The 22,615-nt window shown below is 42.1% G+C and overlaps 1 protein-coding gene across 10 annotated transcripts in view; it reads right to left on the bottom strand.

The window, feature by feature from the left end:
• Window positions 1-22,615, bottom strand: part of LOC105498757 (neurotrophic receptor tyrosine kinase 2) — a 376,720-nt gene that overhangs the window by 167,492 nt on the left and 186,613 nt on the right. For 6 of the 10 annotated variants that reach the window (XM_011771075.3, XM_011771074.3, XM_011771073.3 and 3 more), the window contains 2 exons: window positions 9,795-9,842; window positions 3,465-3,653 (listed from right to left, as the gene is read on the bottom strand). In XM_011771075.3, coding sequence (XP_011769377.1) covers window positions 3,465-3,653; window positions 9,795-9,842 — 237 coding nt within the window. The remainder of the gene's footprint in view (window positions 1-3,464; window positions 3,654-9,794; window positions 9,843-22,615) is intronic. The other 4 variants (XM_011771078.3, XM_071077602.1, XM_071077604.1 and 1 more) reach the window with 1 other exon arrangement.

The following is a 22,615-nucleotide window of genomic DNA, read 5'->3' on the forward strand; positions in this document are numbered from 1 at the left end:
ACATACACATATGTATATGTATATGTACATATACCTATATGCACACACATACATATGTATATGTGTATGTGTGTGCATATAGGTATATGTACATATACATATGTGTGTATATATAGAGTACATGTATGTGTGTATATTTATATAACACACATAAATATGTGTGTGTATATATATACACACACATATATACACACACACACACACACACATATATATAGTCAATGGGAATTATCTAATTGAAATCTAAGTTCTCAACATTTCATGGGCCTATAGCAACAGATTAGTCTACATGTCAGGTCTATACATTTTGAAATATTTTAATTTCTGCATGACTACAATTAGAATGTTCAAAGAAAAGATTTTTTGTCCAAAGCCTATTTCTGCTAAAATTGTTATCTAAATCTGTTTAAATTGGCTAATATATTATTTAAAACTTGTCTAATAAATAACTATGTAGGCAAGTTTGATAGGAATAAAACTAATGAAAATGATTATGAGTCATCTTTCTTGTTACATATCTGCTAGCAATTAATATTTCAGTAATATAAAGCTACATCTGGTCAACATGTGGCCAACATCAAAGGTACACCACGTCCTGTGCTATGAAGGAATAGGTCAACAGATAAAGATCCTGCTCTCCAAGAGCTTACAATCTAACCTAAAAGAGATTGCAGAAACACATGAGAGTGCTCATACTCAATATTTAACAGAAGGCCACAGATACACCAAAGATAAAGGAAAAAAAATATGAGATAAAAAAATGACATTTACAAAAGGGTGAAGGGAAGGAAAGAAGTAAATCGCTTCTTCGTTCTCATTTATTTGAAAAAGGATTCATGGAAGATTTGTGATTTTAAGTGTTCTTAAAATCATGAGCGTATACGTGGCTTGTTGCCTGGAAAAATGAAAATCTTTTTTGGTATATGGTGTGGAGTGACTGAGGACACAAAGCCGGGACACTGCGATTGGGTGCAGGGCCTAGCAAGACTTTATACAGAAGGAATGACCAAATGGAGGTTGGCCACTTGGGTAGAGGCCAGAAACTGACAGGAGGCACAGAATGACTGAGCCACACAATCAAGACTACTCCAAAGGGAACCCAAACCTTTGCAAAAAATCTCCACAGACTCCAGATTAAGGAAATAAACCTTTGAAGCCTTTCTTCCTGGATTTCTTTTTTTTTTTTTTTTTTTGGGAGGGGGGACGGAGTCTCGCTCTGTCACCCAGACTGGAGTGCAGAGGCGCAATCTCGGCTCACTGCAAGCTCCGCCTCCTGGGTTCACGCCATTCTCCTGCCACAGCCTCCCGAGTAGCTGGGACTACACGTGCCTGCCACCACGCCCGGCTAATGTTTTGTATTTTTAGTAGAGACGGGGTTTCACCGTGTTAGCCAGGGTGGTCTCGATCTTCTGACCTCGTGATCCTCCCGCCTCAGCCTCCCAAAGTGCTGGCCACTGCGCCATTACAGGCGTGAGCCACTGTGCCCGGCCTTTTCTTTTTTTTTTTTGAGACGGAGTCTCACTCTGTCGCCCAGGCTGGAGTGCAGTGGCCGGATCTCAGCTCACTGCAAGCTCCGCCTCCCGGGTTCACGCCATTCTCCTGCCTCAGCCTCCCGAGTAGCTGGGACTACAGGCACCCGCCACCTCACCCAGCTAATTTTTTGTATTTTTTAGTAGAGACGGGGTTTCACTGTGTTAGCCAGGATGGTCTCGATCTCCCAACCTCGTGATCCGCCTATCTCCGCCTCCCAGGGAAGAAAGCACTTCCAGCCATGTAGCCCACTTTTGTCTAGAAGATCTTGTTTGTTACTTTGTTTGTTTGCTCTCTTGCTCATTTGTTCAATTTCTCTTACTGGACTTGTTGGGCTGATCGGGTCTACTTAATTATGCAGCTTTATCTTCCCTCCCTCCACAAAGGAAAGCAACTTTTTGAGGGTATGTTGATTTTAGTCAGCCTCAATTATACTACAGCCTCAGGCTAACTGAAAAGCATCATAGGCCTGGTTCGGGTGGTGACTGAGGTGTCAATGTCAAAGTACTCTATTCCTAGGGAGAACAATCAAAATGATGACAGATGCTCCCATCACAGTATCCTGCTTAGTCTTACTCCTTATTTGACAGTTCTGCATACAGGGCATTCCAAGGATCTTTGGAGGAGGCTCACCCCATCAAAGAAGGCACATTTTAAGCAATACCTCTACTCACCTTGTTCACACCATAATGACAATATTAAGAGTAATAATACCTTGATTTCAACTAATACCTCTTATTTTAAGGAGCTCAATATTCTTCACACATTATTCTATTTATCTTGTCATGTTACAGAGTCAACCAAAATCTCTGGTGGATTCCAGTCTCACACATTAAAAGCTCATAATACTGTTCTTCCTAACATTTAAACTCACATCCAACCTTAAACATACCTTGGGATAAATTTGAGTGAATAGGATGAAGTTATAGATATTTCCTTATACATGCACAGATCTGACACTCATTGCTAAGGCCCTTCATCCCATGAAAGCTCTTGACGAAGAGTCAGCCCCCAAAGCCTAACCTTGCAGTAATCCTCTACCTTACCTCTATGACAAGGTAGGAGAATGGTATTTAAGTCGGGATGGAAACATGCAGGATACCCACTCCTTAGTGGCAGGGAATCTCTGGGATCCGGGCCACCTGATGTCATTGCCCTCACGGCCCCTTAGTCACGTATGAAGGAAGGCCTGGAATCCCAATGCCATAAGCCTGTTTGTCCACCGTGGGTTTATTTTGTGTTGTCTTTAAGGCTGTGCTACACGTTTAATATTGGAGCAGTGGTGCAGAAGATAGCACAAAAAGCCCTTAGAAAAATCTCAAGCTTGCTAACAGAGATTAATGGGTTAATTTGGTTTTGAAAAATGAAAGTCAATGTACTTAATATGCAAATCATCTGCTAACATGTCTCCTTGCTATTGTGGCAATGCAACAAGGCCTCATGCTGGGAACTCAGACTGAGCAAAGAATACAGGACTCCCCAAACTGATACCACCTGTGGGCAACACAGTGCCTTCCCAGCTACCTAGAGTGCATGTTTCAATGACTCAACAAGCTAAATTTAAATTACATTCATTTGCTTGTCATCTATAACTGATATATGTGCATTCTAATGATACTTCTGGTTTCTGTCTTTCTTTTTTTCAAGATAAGCATGCCTGATTCCAACTTCACATTGACAAATGGTTTTGGAAAATAGATCCCAAGAGAAGTCAGTATCTGCCCACAGTTCCCTTCCCAGCAGGAGACACACCCAAAGAATTCCATAAGCAACAAACTAAAGGATCTATTCCTGGACCAAAAGCTGCAAGAATCCTCAGACATTTCACTGCACCCTGCCCCCCGCCAGTCATCCCTGTCAGGGACTCTGATAAACACTCTGGTTGATACAGCTATGCAGCAAATGGGCCAATAAGTATAAACAGCTGTACTTACATGTGTCTGGCTTGAGCTGACTGTTGGTAATGCCAAAGTACTGGGGATTTTCAATGACAGGGATCTTGGTCATTCCAATAATGACAGCATCTGGGCCACCTTCTGAAGAAGATGGGGTGTTACTCCCATTGGAGATGTGATGGAGTGGGCTGGCAGAGTCATCATCATTGCTGATAACGGAAGCTGGGCCTGGAGATAGAAAAATACATATATTCTCCTGTAATCAATGGTTTTGTTGAGCTGTAATTCACATACATAAAATTTACCCATTTAAAGTGTACAATTCAGTGGGTTTTAGTATATTCATAGAGTTGTGCAATAATCACTATAATCTAATTGTAGGACATTTTCATCACCCAGATAGCACTCACTCCCCATTCTCCCCACTTTCAGCCGAGGATATTCACAGATTTACACTCTATCTCTCTGGCATTTCATATGAATGGAACCATATAATATGTGATCTTTTGTAACTGGCTTCTTTCACTGAACATCATGTTTTTAAGATTCATCCACATTGTAGTATGTATTAGTACTTCTTCTCTTTGTATTGCCTAATAATACTCCATTGTGTGGCTTTGTCGCACGTTATTTATCCATTCATTTGTTGGTGGACATTTGGGTTGCTCTGGCTTTTTGGCTATTATGAATAATGCTACTACGAACATTCATATATGAATTTTTATGTGGACACGTGTTTTAATTTCTCTTGGGTGGAATTACTGGGTCATATGGTAGCTCTATATTTAACATTTGGAGGAACTGCCAAACTTTTCCAAAGTGGCTGCACCATTTTCTATTCCCACCAGCAGTGTATGAGAGCTCCAATTTCTTCACTTCCTTCTCCTGTAAGATAATATGTAGCTTTCCTCTCTGTTCTGTGATTGTGTCTAGAACACTCTGTCATTGAAACTCTCAACATGAATCTGGGATTCCTATTTCACAGAGCATTGAAAGTTCTTCTGGGAATTTCAGGATCTGGGTTTCTGTCTCTACCCTTTGGACAAGTCACTTACTTTCTTTGGATTTCTACATCCACTCATATGCAAAATAATATTTGCTTATTTTATGACACTAGAATGAGACTAGTAATAGGAAAATGTATTACAAATTTAAATCTGCTTCATGAGTATGTATTACTACTAGGTATTACTAAATGAACTTTAACTGGTAGACCAGATATACATTTGACTGTCCTATGACTATATTCCTCTTTCTTCATATTCTGTGAGTGTCTGCACCACTTTTGTCTACAAAATACTTTTATAACAATAACGGATCAATCCCATGGCAAAGTTACCTGCTTTGTCTTCAGCTGTAATACTCTTTATAGAGTCATTACTTGGTGTCTTTGTATTAAATTAATAATCATAGCATTTTCTGTACAAGACAAATTTTCTAGTCCAAAGTCTCAGAATGTATATGCTCACACATACAGTCTACTGTATCCTGTCTAAACAATTTACCCATTAGCCACTAAACTCATACTGTTTGCAACCAAAATTAGATTCGCAAAGATAAAGGTCTACGTGAAAGCTTCAAACCAATGAAGACAGCAGTGGCTCATGACAGGCACTGTCTACGTGGGAGGTGGACAAGGTATGTATTACACAGGCAGGGTTCCATGGAAGCAGACCACTGACCCGACTACTGCCATAAGCCCAGAGAAAGAATAAAGAGAAAAGACAATAGGGGGTGAAAAGGCAGAATCAAATGCCCAGCCAAGGCAAATGCCATGCCAGGAAAAGTCTGAATTGCTACTTCCTACGCAAGGAAATGTGCTTTCTTCCAACCCCCCCACCAACTAAATGCATGTTTCAGCACTTCCATCCTTTTTCTGCCTTTTCCCTCACACTTAACTATTTTAGTGAGAAGCACAGCAATTCTGAAAACAAAAGTTGTTTTGTTAACCAGTCTTGAATCCCCTATGAAATATAATAATACCTCATCCCCCAACCTCCAAGATCCATTTTTCCCCCTCATATGGAGATTATCACAGTTTGTAGTGATAAGAGTTGGACATTCCCCAGCTAAGCAGTGTCTTAAACAAACTATGCAGGAGACAGCCTGCTGTTATTATAGGTAATTTTTGAAGCATTCTCTCAAGGGATGTGCATTTAAGCTGCTTTTAATGATGCACTTCGGCTCACTTCTGCAAACAAGTCCTCACACAGCCAATTTAGAAGCCACAAAACACTCAAAAGCAAAGGCAAGCCCATCAGTTATGCTCGTCTTGTGTCTAGCTCACCTGCGTTAGGATACAGCAGAAATCCTGCCAAGAATAACTACAAAGACAAGTTCTTTCCAATATTCCTAATCATCCCTGTTCTGCAACTTGCTCCCTGACAGGCCTAGATCATCCAGCTTCTGGCCAGCAATTAAAAATGAAGATGTGTTGGCCGGGCGTGGTGGCTCATGTCTGTAATCCCAGCACTTTGGGAGGCTGAGGCAGGCAGATCACGAGGTCAGGAGTTCGAGACCAGCCTGGCCACCATGGTGAAATCCCATCTTAACTAGAAGTCCAAAAATTAGCCAGATGTGGTGGCACGCACCTGTAATCCCAGCTACCCGGGCGACTGAAACAGGTGAATTGCTTGAACTCGGGAGGCAGAGGCTGTGGTGAGCCAAGATGGCGCCACTGCACTCCAGCCTGGGTGACAGTGTGAGACTCAGTTTCAAAAAAAAAAAAAAATGAAGATATGTTATGCTAAGTTTTCTACATCTTGTCAATAAAACGTCACCACTGACTCCCTTCCTTGGTTCCAGACACGGCTGTTACCTCCTGCAAGGTTACCAAAACATGCTCCTTACTGCCTGAGCTCCCTGAAGGACTACAGTCAAGGCTGCACATTTCTCAGTAGATTCCAGGCACTACCTTTACCCCCAGAAATGCAGGAGTTTCTTTTTCTTAAAATTTCTTGTTTTTATTTCAATAGTTGTTTGGGGAACAGGTGATGTTTGGTTACATGAATAAGTTCTTTAGTGGTTTCTGAGATATTGGTGCATTCATCACCCAAGCAGCAAACAATGTACCCAATGTGTAGCCTTTTATCCCTCACCCTCGTCCTGCCCTTTCCCCACAGTCTCGGAAGTCCATGGTATCATTCTTATGCCTTTGTACAGGAGTTTCATTTTAAAACACTCCACATGCTGTCAGACATCCAGCAATGTTTCCTTCTGGAGCCCCTGCAACGATTAGAAATGCATTGACCCCAGTTGCTTTCTTCTCTGACTCTCCTCTGGCCCAGCATGCTCTGAAGTTCATGAACGTCAGAGCAGCGTTCAATCATGTCTGAGGAGGCTGATACCTAGAAGACAACTTGAGATTCCCGAATTCAGACTTTGAATCTTCTGCCAAGTGCACAGCGAAGCCCTCACTTAAAGAGTCCAACCAAGTGATTTGCTCTCTGCTTCTCCTTCCTCACTAAGGGATACCCTTTTCTTTCCTAAACCTCTCCAATTAAAACGCCCAACTCCGATGGAACAGATGGGAAGGGAATGAGCTTTTGTTTGGGGAGCGAGAGGAGGATTAAGCATAGAAGCAGTATAAAGTACCACAGGTAATTTTTCAAAAGCCTTTTCACTTTGCCAGAAAAATCACTGTTGACAAATGTGAGTAACACATAAACCTCAACAATTCATCAAGGGGGATATTAATTCAAGTGCTGTTTTCTTCATTATTGATGTTCCAAAACCTAGAAGACTGATATGGCTGTCAAGGTTGCAGGGTTTAAGCCCATTTTTCTGTGAACATTTTGATATAACGGAATGCAAAGCACAGCAAAGTTGGGAAGGCAGAAGCAGCTCTCAGCGGGGACAATGAATGTCTACATAATTTGACAGCAGCCTGTCTGCGCATATCACAGGATGTGTCTTTGTATGTCTATGCATGTGTTTGAGCAGGCACCACGAAAAAGACAGAAGAATAAAGGGGCACATCACCATGTGTTAAACGAAATTCATATGAGGACTTGAAAAACTATATTATAATATTCATATAAAGTTTTAAATGGCGAGGTATGTGCACACTTGGCTGATTTAGGGTAAATAGTTCTAATCACTCAGCTGACAAACATGAGTTCAGTCTGGAAACATTTTTAGCCCATTTTTATTTTAATATGTCTGCTTGGTCGCATATCCTGTACTATGACTTTACAGACATTTCTGAGCCTATCGTAGACTTAATTTCCTGGGATAAGAATCACGAAGGTCATCTGGGGGAGTTTTCTTCTCTCAATACCAACAGTGCCTTCAAGGTGAGGGGAAGGGTTAGTACTCTTGAGCAGCTGTACTAAGCAAGCGTTTTTATATTCTGGATTCTGGTGCTTTGACATCTGGGGCCCTGCTGATCCTGGAGGGACAGCCCTCCCACAAAGGGTGAGTCAGTTCCTACAGATGGTAAACACCCTGCCTGGGAGCACGCCTTTCAAATGCAAATCAACCAATCCAGAGACAACACCCCCAACCACCTTCCTCATGTGAGGCTCACACTTCAGGCCACTATCCACCTGCCCTCCCCACGCCAGGGCCAGGTACTTGACAACTCTAGACAGCTCCTGTACCCTAGAGCCTGTTGAAATTACTCAGACTAGCCAATCCTAAACCTGTTTACCCTCCCTCCCCAGTTCCTTACCCTGGAAACACACTAACAGCTCCTGTCCAAGTTCTCCCTTCCTTCCTCTGCCTCTTAATGGATCCCAGCGCTTCCCCACGTGGCTCTGCATTGCGTGGTGTGCCCCTTTCTTTTGGGAACCATGAGTAACACACTATCTTCTCAATGGCAATCATCTCCTAAACTGTTGGTCTCAGCAGACTTGAAAAATAATGAAACCTATGTTTTGTAAGAGCAGCACCTCTGCCGGATTGCAGCTGGAAGAATAATTCTGAAGAACTCTCTGCTGTGGCCTAAAACAGTAAAACCACATTTTTGCAGCTTTTCAGGAACAAGCGCCCTTCAGCAGTGCAAATTGGCTTGAAAAAATATTTAAGTGGTTGGAATGACTTGCAATTTAGCAGAAGCAAGACCCTGTCTTATAGCACTGTGATGGGAGAGTTTATTACCACCTTCCCCAAAAACACGCGATACACCTGTGCACGCATATGCATCAAACCCGTAAAACAGAACACCTTTAAGACTGCCCAGGCAGGATGCTCCCTCCGGTATCTTGGTAAAGTGACAATGATCAGCTGTGTCTGAAATTTGCCCCTGGGGAGCTGCCTAGAAGCCCTGACTACTTGAGCTTGATGTTCTAACTTTGCCAGGGCTCCACTTCCCCTTTGCGGGTTAAGAACTTTAACCTTGGAATCCATGGAACTAGCGAGAGTCAAGGTGACTTTCCCCCCATGCCCAGGCCCCACCTGGCCAGGCTGCCTCAGCCCACTGGTCATTTTTGGATCACTGGACAGACAGTGATAGAGGCTGCCCAACAAGACAAGGTCTGATGTCAGGTTCGAAAGTGACAGGAAACAGCTCCTTATATGGCCAGGATGAACAAGCATAGGGTGGATAGTTTGGAATTGAGCAGTCTCCTGACATGGATACATTTCCCCTACTTTGACATTTTACCTATGGCCAACCTTGCTACCAAAAGAAACACTATACGAACCAACAGATGCCCAAGATGGTCGGATCTTGGAAACCCATGTGAAAGATGTAAGAATGCCTGTCTTCTCATGCCTTCTGAGCAATTCCTGTTCATTGTCTCTGTACCCATAGAAAATTCTGAACAAATTAGAGGTCCCAAGAGATCACACCTGATTTCAATTCTAATGATGAGCTACATCATCTGCATTCAGTTGGTAAGCTACAAACTCTGCTTTTCAATTGTCAGCACATAGTTTGAATGCGGGGAATAGAATGCAATCAAGCACAAATCACAGCGTCTGGACGTTACAATCTGTTTTGAAAGAGGAATGGTCATAAATGGAAACTGATTTACCAATTCAGAACTCTATTACATCTTGGCCAATGGAAGAAAGTTAAGACCTAAACTTGTCCAGCTTGACTGTTCAATCAACTATTCCCTGTTGCATTTATTTTCTTAACCTTCTTAAAAATGCATCACAAACTAGAACTGGAACGACAGTTAACACCCCCCCCACAGGATAAAAACGAGTCAAATCTAAAACTGTAAAACCATGTACTGAACTCAATTAACAACAGTAATGCCTTTTCTGGAAAAAATTCTAGACCTACTTCAACAAATCAAAAACCAGGAACACAGAAAATGAATCAAAGACCGTGGAATGTAAAGAGGGTCCAAGCATTTTCATCCGAATAAAAACATAGACTCATTACTTATCCAAAGAAGGAGTGAGTTAACTACTTACCAACACCTTGTCTTGATTTTACTTTCCCAAATCCAAACCATGAGAAATCTGAAAACCACAACAAAACATAAAATAAACTTCGAAAGAGAAGTAGAAACCGGAGGTGGTCAACACTGTCCTTGGTCAAATAATGCAACAAACTCCCCCCGACAAAAAATAAATGAATAAACAAACCACTTGGGATGAAAGCTTCCTATCAAACACCTGGAAACTAACGCTTGAATTTCTGTGTTAAGATTTATTTCCCATTCAGAGAACACGGAGACTCCAATCAGATAAGAGAGAGCAGCCTGTCTAGGAGAAAAATAGCCACAACCCAGGGTTTAGGGTTCTGAGCTGTTTTCTTTCTTTCTCACTTTCTTTCTTCCCCCTTAGTGGAGAGATCATTGCCTTGTATTGAATCATCTGACAGGGAAGCTGCAGGGGTGAAGACACACACAATGCATTTGACAAATGCACTACGGTTCTGAACCACAGCAATGTGGGAAAATAATAAGAGAAAACAGATCTTTTTTGAAGCTGAGACAGACAGTAAAAAAAAAGGAGCACAAAATCCCGTGGGAGAGCAGACACTTGGGCTAGATAGTTTAGGAGGGAGGGACAAAAAGGTCTTAATTCTACACAGATTCTTGCTCCTGACTTGCTGTGTGACGCTGGACTGTGTACAGCTGTTCTGTGCCTCTTACAACACAAGGTCCAGTAGGCACGTGTAAGAAAATATCTGCCAAACGTCTGGAGAGCCTCCCGTGAATAAAGCCACAGTGAAATGTCTGCTTGCTTCCGGAGCCCAGCTATTTCCTTCTAGGTAATTTCCCTGGGTTCAAAGTTAATTCTGCGCAGTGGGGAAATCCCTGAATATGAGGAAGATAAAGGGAATGGACCCCAAATCAGTAACTGTGTTTCCCTCCTCTTTCATAATTTTTACAGGCATTTTGGATAATTAGCTAGCTAAATTGAAGAGAAATCAATGTAAGTGAACAATGCACAGAAAAGCTCTTTGCACACTCAAAGATGACTTAGGAGGCTGTTGTCATGATGATTGCTCAAGGGTAAATGCAGGCTTTCCCTCCCTGGTATCCTACAACTTCAGCCCCCCAACTTCTAAGCTGAAGTTTACTTCGGATCGATATTTTCCTCTGAATGCTTCCTTCCAGGTTTTAGAAGACGAGATGGAGGCCTGGCCTTGAGCCAAAGCCAAATAAAGATTCGTTTGCACAGAAGACAGTGAACTTCATTCATTGGAGCTGTTAGTCTAGGGAGGCAGAGTCCTGCCTACGGATTTCTTAGTTACAACTAACCCCATTTAAACCGAAGTGTATTATCCCACTGGTCATCTTTTGTTTTCCTATACTTGTTTGATTTAAACACTTTTTATTAAACCACAGATTGAATTTTTTAAACCTAGTTTTTTTCACTTAAGTAATTTTTCAACGTTACATTCCCATTTTAGAGAGAACCCACCAAAGGGCAATGCCATCACAATCCCTCACTGATTGCACGTTTCAGATTATTTTTGATCATTAACTATAATAAACACAACTGCAATGAACATCTTTACACATCTTAAGTGCTCCCCTTCTCTTGTTAAAAATAATTCCCTTAGATAAATTCTAGAAATTGAATTACTCATTCAAAAAGAATGAATATTGTGAAAGTTCTCAATACAGGTTATCAAATTGCTACAACACTATGCCAGGTCTCACTGTCACCAACAGTATTTGAGAGGGTAGAAGGGTATTTTTGAGCTCTACCCAATGGGAAAACTAAAGAGGAACAATTTCCCCTTACAGGAATTGCTGAATTCCCCACCGTTGGTGTGGCTCCACCTAATTGGGAAGAGACCTGGCGAATATTCCCCTCCCATCGGTGTCCCGTGAAACCATTCACACCTCACCTCTCCCAAGCTGGAGTTTTGCACAATGAGAACTGCAGATATACAGAAAATAAGAATTCCTCTCACCTGTGAAGTCATTACAGTTCACTGAGTGCCTCCACCCACCCACTGGGCACTTCTTCCTTGGTCCTCAGCCAAGCTTTGTTTACATGAGAAATTATCCTATGCTTATTGACGAGGAACTGAGACTCAGGGAGGCTGATACACTTAGCAAATCTCTCAGCTTGTGGTGACCGTGCCTGGATTCATATCTTCTGATGTCAAATCATAGTGGGTTTTTTTTTCATTCTTTTTTAGTTGCATTTCCCATGCTCCAAAATCACCAAAATTAACCGAATTTTATAACAGTATAATTAGAATTCAATTTTAAATATAGAAAAACACTATAAGTAGTTATTCATTCTCATTTATTTATTTATCAGGCAGAACAGAGTCTTCAAAGAGAAATGAGCTGCAAAGCAGCCCTTAAGAAGCTGGCCGGGCACGGTGGCTCACGCCTGTAATCCCAGCACTTTGGGAGGCCGAGGCGGGAGGATCACGAGGTCAGGAGATCGAGACCATCCCGGCAAACACAGTGAAACCCCGTCTCTACTAAAAATACAAAAAAAAAAAAAAAAAGAAAAAAAGAAAAAAATTAGCTGGGCGTGGTGGCAGACGCCTGTAGTCCCAGCTTCTCAGGAGGCTGAGGCAGGAGAATGGTGTGAACCCGGGAGGCGGCGGAGCTTGCACTCGGTGGAGGATGAGCCATCTAAGACATAAGTTCAGAGTGTGGGAGCTCAGAAAAGAAGCCTCTATTCCAATGGAGGATTGGAAGGGGGCTCAAGAGAGAGGGCTCAGAGGATTTCTAGAAAATAGATTAGAATTAGCCAAGAATGGGAAAGAGCAGAGGAAAGAAGGCTGACCACACTCAGAATCCAGTTCTGGCTAAGGTGAGAAGTGCTGGATGTGTCCAGAGGCTGATGCAGCTGGAAGGTGGGTGGGGAGAGGGAACTGAGAGGTACAAGTAAGGGCCAAGTCAAGAGTTTGGATATTGTAGTGAAAATTGCACAGTTAGGCTCAAAAAAAAAAAAAAAAAAAAAAAAAAAGGAAATCAAACTCAAGCCAGGAAGTAACATTGTCAAGATTAATTTTAGAAAAATCATTTTGGCTGCAGGGTGAAATCAGGATTACGGGAGGAAAAAACTGAAAGCAAGAGATTGGTTAAGGAAGTTTTTAGAGAAATCAAGGCATGAGAGAATTGTGGCCTGAACTGGGAATTTGGGAAGGGGAAGGTGAAGGAAAGGAGATGACTGCAGGCATATTTAGGGACAGTAGCAGAACTTGGTGATTGACTGCAAATTGAGGGGAGTGCAGAGAGAAAACAATGAAGGTTTCAGATTTGGACAATTAAGTATATGGTTATGCTGCCCACAGAGTCCCTAAGGAACTTAGAAGGAAAATAGATTTAGGAGTCAAACTGAGAACATGGGTTTTAGCCACAAATTTCAAACAAGGTGCCTATGTGAAGAAAATGGAAAGCAATACCCTCAGTTGGCAGGATGGTCTGAAGCTCAAGACACAGGCTTAATATCAAAATTCTGGAGCCCATAGATCAACCCGAGAATGGAAACTGGACTCTTTACCTAGGATTCGTTTCTCATTTGGGCCTATACAATGTCCTGTCTTACAGGCACAAATGAAGGAGCACCCAGCTGAGGCCAACTTTTCACAAAATTATTCTTAAATTAATGAACTATTTCTACGTTCTGTTTAAAATTAACTCAGTCATTATGTAGGAGAGAATACAATCTTCTTGATCATACCACACACTTCCTTGAACATTTAACAGACCAGATACAGAAAGGTCAGGCTGGCACCTCTTCCCTAGAAGCTGTTATGCATTCAACAGCTCTTTCTTGATGGATTTAAGCAGTCGTCTTAAAACTTTAACACTAAATTTCACAAGCAAAATTTTCCCACAAGGCCAAAAAGAAACAATTTCTCAATTTCCTGTGATGTTTCATCCATGGGGAGTAGAGTCCTGCCAAACCTTCTTTTATTTTCTGTTTAATAAGAGAGACTTTATTCACTCCAAAATAAAGGGCTCCTTCAAAAGTAAATGTAGCTGTACTGAGCTTAAAGAATCCCCTCCTTTTGGAATGTAGACCAAGAAAGACTCTAAATTATGAAATTAACCAATTAAATCCATCTCGTGTTGAAGAAAGCTCAACATTTTCCCTGACCGGAGAGAAGGAATATAGGAAAAAATAGCATGTAAACACATTAACAACTCTAAGATGGAATTCAAATTAAATAAAATAAATGGCAAAAAAAAAAAAATACTGCTTTTTAAATTTCTCTTAAAGGAAAGAGCTAAAACGTAGGGGGTTGAAAAGGAATATTTATGATGTAAATGAGAGAATCAGAGGAAGGAGCTGGGAACAGGCAACATGGAAGAAACCTGGCCTTCCCTGGAGGTCCTGAATAGCTCAAACATTAAACTTGAGGCTTAGAAAGGTTCTGATCTCAAGAGAAAACAGCTTCTGGATATTTTTAAGTTTCAGAAAAATCATTTTAGTATGTTAAGAGAAAATCAGCTTTCCTCCCTTCTAACGCTGAAGAAATTAAAATTTGCCATGTTCTCAAATGAATTTCTTTATGTTTTAAGGTAAGACTCACCACCCTCCACCCCCAAGAAAAATGACTTTACCATTGTCATGGAATCAAATGGTAAAATATGATTTACTAATAAAAATGGACTTCACCTCCAACTTCTTAGGACCACACCCACTCCCTAAAGGACGTTTGAAAGAGGAGTCTCTGGGCTGCTTTGCTTCAGGGAAAGGATGGACCAGAGTTGAGTCCAGAGTAGATAGGCCAAGTGCTTGCCTGAGTAGCCAATGAACTGTCACATCTAAGATCTAGAATGACTGCTCATTGGAGTGAGAGAAAATGAACACAAAATTCGCCTTGTTGACAGTATCATCATCTCCCTTTCCTACTGGCACATAATCGGGGTGAGTAATAGTGTGCTTCAAATTAATTCCAGTTCCTCCGGGCACAGAACAGTGTAGTTTGGGGCCAAGTTTCCACTTCAATTTGATCTTAATCTTTTACTTAAGGACATACCCTTAATAAAAGAAAGTCCCATCTCCACAGTCTAGGAAGAGGGCTTGCTTTGAGTTAAACTGGTTCTGGAAATCATGACACAAAGGGTATTGTATCCTCCTGACCAACCTTCACTTGGCTCCATCCCTTGTCTTTCATCAGACTTACAATGTGAGGTATTTCCACTGTTCTCTAAAAATGTAACATTGAGCAACTCCTATGTGACAAATATAAAGAAAAATGTGTGTATTATGGCTGAACCTCCTAACTGTTCCTGAAATTTGTATTTCCGGTTTTCCCCAGCCGCTGGGTGGGGAAAACAGCTACACCATATTTGCCAGCTTCCCTTGTGGTTAGTTGTGGGCAGATGGCTAAATTCTAGTCAATGAAGGGGGAGCAGAGCAATGGGTCCCACTTCCAGGCCTTGCCTCTTAAGACTTCCTCTGTGTACTCCCTTCGACCTGGCCAAAATGAAGATAATACCTAGGGCAAGCTTGGAAGTTATGACTTGAAGATAGCACGGGGCCGTTTCAAGGAACAACGAATTCTCCCAGTATTGTTATGTGGGCGTAGACAGCGTAGAACACATCTCAGAGTCTTTCTACCAGAGGGCCAATGAAGTTGAGCTATCTTTCCTTCCATTCTCATCCACAAACAAAAATATATGTTTGAACTATGATCCACTTTGGGACTTACTTACCGCTATAGAGAGCCTACCCCTACTAACAGATGTAGGAAAAAAAACACAAAAAACATATGCTTGAGGTTTTATTAACTGACTCCATGACTTCCCAACCTGTCAGCACACATTTAAAATTGTGTGTCAGTGCACATTTGCATTTTCCTGGAGAGGAGATCCACAGATTTCATCAGATTTTCAAAGAGTTCTCACCCCCAAATGCTAAGAACCACTTCAGTACATATAAATACCCACAGAGACAAAGATATAAATGTGTATGCACTCTGTGTTTGTATTCTATTTACTTCTGTTCTCTATCAACAGTTGAGTCTGGAAACTGAAAAGCATCTATTATCTCTCACCTAGATTTCTTCAGTAGCCTTCTAACTTAGCTCACTGCTTCATTCTTGCCTTCCCCTGATCTGTTTCCCATGAGCTGCCTGAGTAATCATTTTCAAGTATAAATCAGATTATTGCATTCTCCTGCTTAACATCCTCCAAAGATTTCTCGTTGCATTTACTACAATGACTTCTGATCCTTACTACAGAGTCTCTCACGACAGGGCCAACCTCCTCGGCCTTCCCCCTCCCTAGCCTCATTCCCCATGAAAGAGCCCAGTGTTCTCTTTCCTATTCCTGCTCACTTTGCATTTTTTCATACCTCTTCCCAGAATCTTCTTCTCAGGCTCTTTTGTTTTGTTTTGTTTTGTTTTTTGAGACGGAGTCTCACTCTGTTGGCCCAGCTGGAGTGCAGTGGCACAATCAGCCCACTATAACTTCCACCTTCTGGGTTTAAGCGATTCTCCTGCCTCAGCCTCCAGAGTAGCTGGGATTACAGGTGTGTGCCACCATGCCCGGCTAATTTTTGTATTTTTAGCAGAGATGGGGTTTCACCATGTTGGCCAGGCTGGTCTTGAACTCCTGACCTCAAGTGATCCGCCAGCCTCGGCCTCCTAAAGTGCTGGGATTACAGGTGTGAGCCACCGCACCCGGCCCTCAGACTCTTTTTTGTAACTACTTCTTGTTTTTCAAGTTTCAGGTCAAATATCACACTATCAGAGGGACCCCAACTTCACACTTTAATCAGAATTTCTCTGAACCCCTTTCCACTCTCTATCATTTCATTCTTCTCAGTAGGCACCCATATGTGACCTTTTTTTATTGATTTATTGTTTATTATCTGCATCCTTTTCTAGAATTTGAGCTTCAAGAAGCCAGTGACTGTCTTAGACCAGCTCCCCTAGAAACAGACCCTGACTAAGGAGCCATGCAAAAGTAGTTTACTAAGAAGAGATCCCAGGAAGCACAAAAGGAGTAGTCAAGAAGTGAAACAAAAAGAGGTAGGAAGCCTGTAATGCATACATTATCCAGGGGGTTGCACTGTGGACAACTGGCGTTCAAATGCCTGGGGAACTTGGACTGATGGAGTAGAATGAACCTTAGAGTTACCCCATCCCAAAGGTGAGGGTCATTTACCCTCCAACTCCCACCTGTCATTGACTGGAGGCTTCCAGCAAAGAGAAGGTCCTTTTTTTGTTTGTTTCTTTCTTTTTTTCTGCGATGGAGTCTCGCTCTGTTGCCCAGGCTGGAGTACAGTGGTACGATCTCGGCTTGCTGCAACCTCCGCCTCCAGGATTCTCCTGCCTCAGCCTCCCCAGTAGCTAGGACTACAGGCGTGTGCCACCACACCTGGCTAATTTTTGTATTTTTAGTAGAGACGGGGGTTTCACTGTGTTAGCCAGGATGGCCTCGATCTCCTGATCTTGTGATCCACCCGCCTCGGCCTCTCAAAGTGCTGGGATTACAGGCATGAGCCACCGCCCCCAGCCCAGAGAAGGTCTTTATGCAGACTCATGAGTGGTTGCAGCAAGACTCTGCAGGCAAGCGCTGGGGTGGTGAGAGCTGAGAGGACACAGGCGCGGGGGGGAACGCCAATAGTATTTGCTACAGTGATTTTGTCTGTGTAATTCACCACTATCTCCAGTGCCTTGCATAAACACTCAATAAACACTTGTGGAATGGATGAGAATAACAATTTTGACAAAGCATAACAATATTAAATATAGCAAATGTAATGAAAATGCCAATATGCAACTTATACATACAACATAAATCATAAATCCATTATATATTTTGCAAATATATTTGCTACCTTAATGATTTGTGGCTCTCCAATGGAACATGACTGAAGACAGTATTTAAAGCTGAGCAATTCTTAGAATCCAGCACTCCAGGCAGTAGTGTGGAATAAAGAGCTGGACTAGAATGTCAGAAGATGTGGGCCCTCTCTAGACACTGCTGGAAGTGAATGGTGTGACCTTGAGTGAGCCACTTCCCTCTCATGGACTCCGTTTCCTGCTCCATGAAAACAAAATTTGAGAAATGGCATCTAAGGCCTCTACAAGCTCTCAAAGTCTATAGGACTAAACATTAGGCATATATGACTGAGAAGATTGACACATGGCCTTATATAGCTTTGTTGAGCCTGGGTATTTTGAGAAGGTGAGATCATGTGCAATTTAAGGAAAAGCACTCAGTCAACCGGCCTAGATTTTCTCCTGCTAAATAATACTCGGAGGCTTTGGGGCCACTATATCCTCATTTTAAGAGAAAAGGCCGGTGCTCTGCAAAAGCAATTAAAAAAAAAAACAGTATTTATTGAATGCTATATGCCAGGAAACTTACTAGAGATCAGATATTGCTTTAATTTGAAAATTAATCAGCTTCTTTGCAGCATTTAAAAAAAAAAAAAGGCTTACATCCCATAAATTTCAAAAGCCTCAAGTGGGAATAGATGAAATCAGACTTGCCTGGAACATAGCAAGATGTCTTGATCACATATTTCAAACATTTAGTTTTGAAGAGAAACTTGCCAACTATTTCTCTCTTTCGTTTAGTACATGCGGACTATTTCAAAGGTAGTTTAGTGCGTCTACATTTTACTCATTCCCAATTAAACTACATAAAACATTGAGGTTTTTAAATCTCTTGTAGATTCCGGAAAGTTTTTTCTTTAACAGAGATGGTTACAATCTTCACTGGGTAGGTGAAAAATGGAACCTGCAACTCCTAATAATTACTTTCCATGACTGGAACTTTGAGAAAGGCAGGGGCAACCTCTGCTTAATAATAGGAGTTGACAGAAGTGAGAGAGTCATATCAAAGATTTGCCTTTCTACAGTACCACCCCAGTGAGAGCTCAAAATGCTTTATAAACATTTTCTCAGCTGTCACAAGCTCCCTGCAGGGAAGGCAGGTGATGTCTGGTTGCACACACACACAATTTCCCTGTTAACACTGTCTTAATGTTGGATGAATGACTCCCTGAGACATGCCCCAAATTCCCTTCTCTCTGCAAAGCCATGCTGGTTAGCACTCAGGGCAAGTCTTTGCAGAGGAAACTGGCTGATTCTCAGGGTATCATCTTAGAAGCGATGTTAGTGGCCCTGCAAGAGACTAACAAGTCCACAGAGTCTGGCAAACACTTGATGTCAAATTCCCAGGAGCTTTTGTTTCCAAGGAAAACCTAAACAATGACTCATGTCTTGGCTGATTTGCCCAGACCTGTCCATTGTGCCCAGTCACCAAGTGAGCCCGGCATGAAGGAAGGCCATGCTCTCTGTTCTTTCTTGCATAAGCTTTGTTACCACATTAAATGTGTTTAGAAATGCCTTTGCAATTTCTGCTACATATTTATAGTTATATTCATATTTATACTTACATTATTTATATTCATATATATAAAACATGCAAATTCTTTTTTAGTCCTTCTAGACCAACATTTGTTGTAGCTCATGCAAAGCACCACACAGGAAACTTTTTGCCGTTGTGTTATGGAATTTTGGAGGGAGGAAGAAAATTTTAGCTCCATTCTCATTACAGGATATTTTCCATTTTAAGTGGTATCTGAATTCTTCCCACCAATCTGGGAACCGTGGTGACCTGTTTCATGTCACCTTTCAGCACCTTTGTCTTTCTTTTTAGTGACCCATTGTCTCCCTTCCCATCCCATAACCACATTCGAATCCAGCCAAAGTCAGGAAATGTGTGAGGCCAACACAATAGCCAAAATGTTTATTTAATTGTATTACTGTGTGCTCTTCTGTTAGGAAGTTCCCATAATGGAATAGAGCATAACAGGATTATACACACTTATAAAGCTGGGTGCTGAATAAAAATAATTGGATAAAATGACCATAAATAGGACAAAATGAAAACCCATTATTTAAAATGCAATGCTGGTCAAACAAATTAACTATGAGCCATCATGCACACTGTCAGTGGAAGAAACCTAAACCCATCAGATGAGACTGCATTTCTTTGCTTGATGTTTTCCCACTAAATGCCCAATGTGCTCTTTAGGGTCCACTGATTTTCTGGAAACTAATCAAAATTGATTGCCTAGGTCAGTGGTTCTCAAATGGGGGCGATTTTCCCTCCCAGGGGAAATTTGGCCACGGGGACATTTTGGGGCTGTCACAATGGTGAGGTGGGTGGAAAGTGTGTGCTAGGAGCATCTAACAGGCAGAGGTCAGGGACAATGCATAGGACAGTCCCCACAACAATGAATTCAAGGCCCCAAATGTCAACAGTGCTGAGATTGTGAAACCCTGACCTAGGTCATAGACCAGCAAGGGTAGAATTCATGCTAAAACCTTTTATCCCTGCTAAAAAGAAATCCTAGTCTGCCTATGCTCATGGTCACCACAACAGTTTGGTCTTCTCTCACATTATTTTAATGTCCTCATCCCTAGTGACCTGGCTGCCAGCCCCTTTCACTCCCAGTTTATCTTAGAAACAGCTCTGATAATGTCATTTCTTTCCACAGCTCCCAACACCAAAAGGGCGTTTCTGCCTCAGAACAGAGACATAATGCAGTACAAAGGAATAGAAACTGAGTTTGTACTACCTTGGGTGTACTACCTTGCATTCGCTATTTCCTGACATAACATCCATAATTACTTGGACTGTCTCTGAGTTCTTCTCTATTGGATGGGGCAATAATTACTGTCCTGACTACCTGATTGGACCATCTTAAGGTCAAGTGAGCTTTGGTGAACATAATGGTGTTATGTAAACATAGGGGTAAGGGAATAATAAGGTCCAAACTCTTCAATGACATTCAAAATCTTTACCTGGCCCCATGACCTGCCTCCAGCTTTATCATCTTAGTTTCACCTTAAGATTCCAGTTAAACTATTAGTTTGCATCTTCAATAAAGATGCCTTGAATTTTCCTATTAATTCATTTGAAAATTACTCATTGATCACCTGACGGATGCAAGACAGTGTGATTAATGCTGGGGATGTAATGAGAGTAGAATAAAATCATCACATTCCCTGTTTTCAGATTTGGTGTGTTTGCGTTTGATGTGTGTTTTTTTTCCCCCACCAGACATGTAACCCCCATGCTTCATCTTTGATCATTAAACTCATTTATTCAATAAAATTCACATTAAAAGTTACCCTATCATGAAGCATTTATTTATTCCCCAAATCAGAAATACCTCCATTGACATTTGGTCTGTTTGTCTCTTATGATAAACACCACACTCTGCACTGCATTCATTATTTATGTAATCTTATTTCTCCTATTAGATTTTAAGCACTCTGTGTGGAAAAAAAAATGTCTTATTCAACTCTGTACTCTCTTCCATAAGCTTCATAAGATACAACACTGTCAAGCAGGGCACTTCCCACATGGTAGGTACTCAATAGCTGTCTCAATTTCTAATTGAAAGGTTTTAAAAATAGGGCACAAAATGCCCACAAAAGAGTAGAGACTGCATTGTAAAGCTCAGAGATAGACAACGGTAGGAACATTCATTAGTGTTGTCTACTGTTCTCTGTATTTCCAAGGCACCCTGTTCTTTCTCTGTCATAGTTCCTTCCCACTCTGAATTTTTAGCTATCTACTTACTCGTAACCTCCTCCTAAACTGTAAGTTCTTTAAAAGCAACACATATTTCTGTCTTGTCTCCCCACTGTATTTCTAGCATTGAGTACAGTGCCTGGTTCATTGTAGGTACTAAAGAGCTGAATGAATAAATGAATAAATCTTGCATGGATTGCAACTTTTCACAGTTGCATTCTTTAGTTAAGAACCACATTTGGGCGTGCCCAAGATGGCCGAATAGGAACAGCTCCAGCCTCCAGCTCCCAGCGTGAGCAACACAGAAGATGGGTGACTTATGCATTTTCAACTGAGATACCAGGTTCATCTCACTGGGTCGTGTCGGACAGTTGGTGCTGGTCTGCGGGTGCAGCCCAACCAGTGAGAGCTGAAGCAGGGCGAGGCATCGCCTCACATGGGAATTGCAAGGGGGAAGAGAATTCCTTTTCCTAACCAAAGGAAATTGAGACACACAACACCTGGAAAATCAGGTAACTCCCACCCTAATACTGCACTTTACCAAGGGTCTTAGCAAACAGCACACCAGGAGATTATATCCCATACCTGTCCCAGAGGGTCCCACGCCCACGGAGCCTCCCACACCCACGGAGCCTCCCTCATTACTAGCACAGCAGTCTGAGATCTAACTGCAAGGTGGCAGGGAGGCTAGGGGAAGGGCGCCTGCCATTGCTGAGGCTTAAGTAGGTAAACAAAGAGCCGGGAAGCTCGAATTGGGTGGAGCCCATCACAGCTCAAGGAGGCCAGCCTTCCTCTGTAGACTCCTCCTCTGGGGACAGGTCATAGCTAAACAAAAAGCAACAGAAACCTTGGCAGAGGTAAATTCCCCTGTCTGACAGCTTTGAAGACAGCAATGGATCTCCCAGCATGGAGGTTGAGATCTGAGAACGGGCAGACTGCCTGCTCAGGTGGGTCCCTGACCCCTGAGTAGCCTAACTGGAAGACATCCTTCACTAGGTGCAGACCGACACCTCACACCTCACATGGTGGGGTACACCCCTGAGACGAAGCTTCCAGAGCAAGAATCAGACAGCAACACTCGTTGTTCAGCAATATTCTATCTTCTATAGCCTCCGCTGCTGATACCCAGGCAAACAGGGTCTGGGGTGGACCTCAAGCAAACGCCAACAGACCTGCAGCTGAGGGTCCTGACTGTTAGAAGGAAAACTAACAAACAGAAAGGACACCCACACCAAAACCCCATCAGTATGTCACCATCATCAAAGACCAAAGGCAGATAAAACCACAAAG

The sequence above is a fragment of the Macaca nemestrina genome, chromosome 14 (assembly GCF_043159975.1).
Source record: "Macaca nemestrina isolate mMacNem1 chromosome 14, mMacNem.hap1, whole genome shotgun sequence".
NCBI classification, from domain to species: Eukaryota; Metazoa; Chordata; class Mammalia; order Primates; family Cercopithecidae; genus Macaca; species Macaca nemestrina.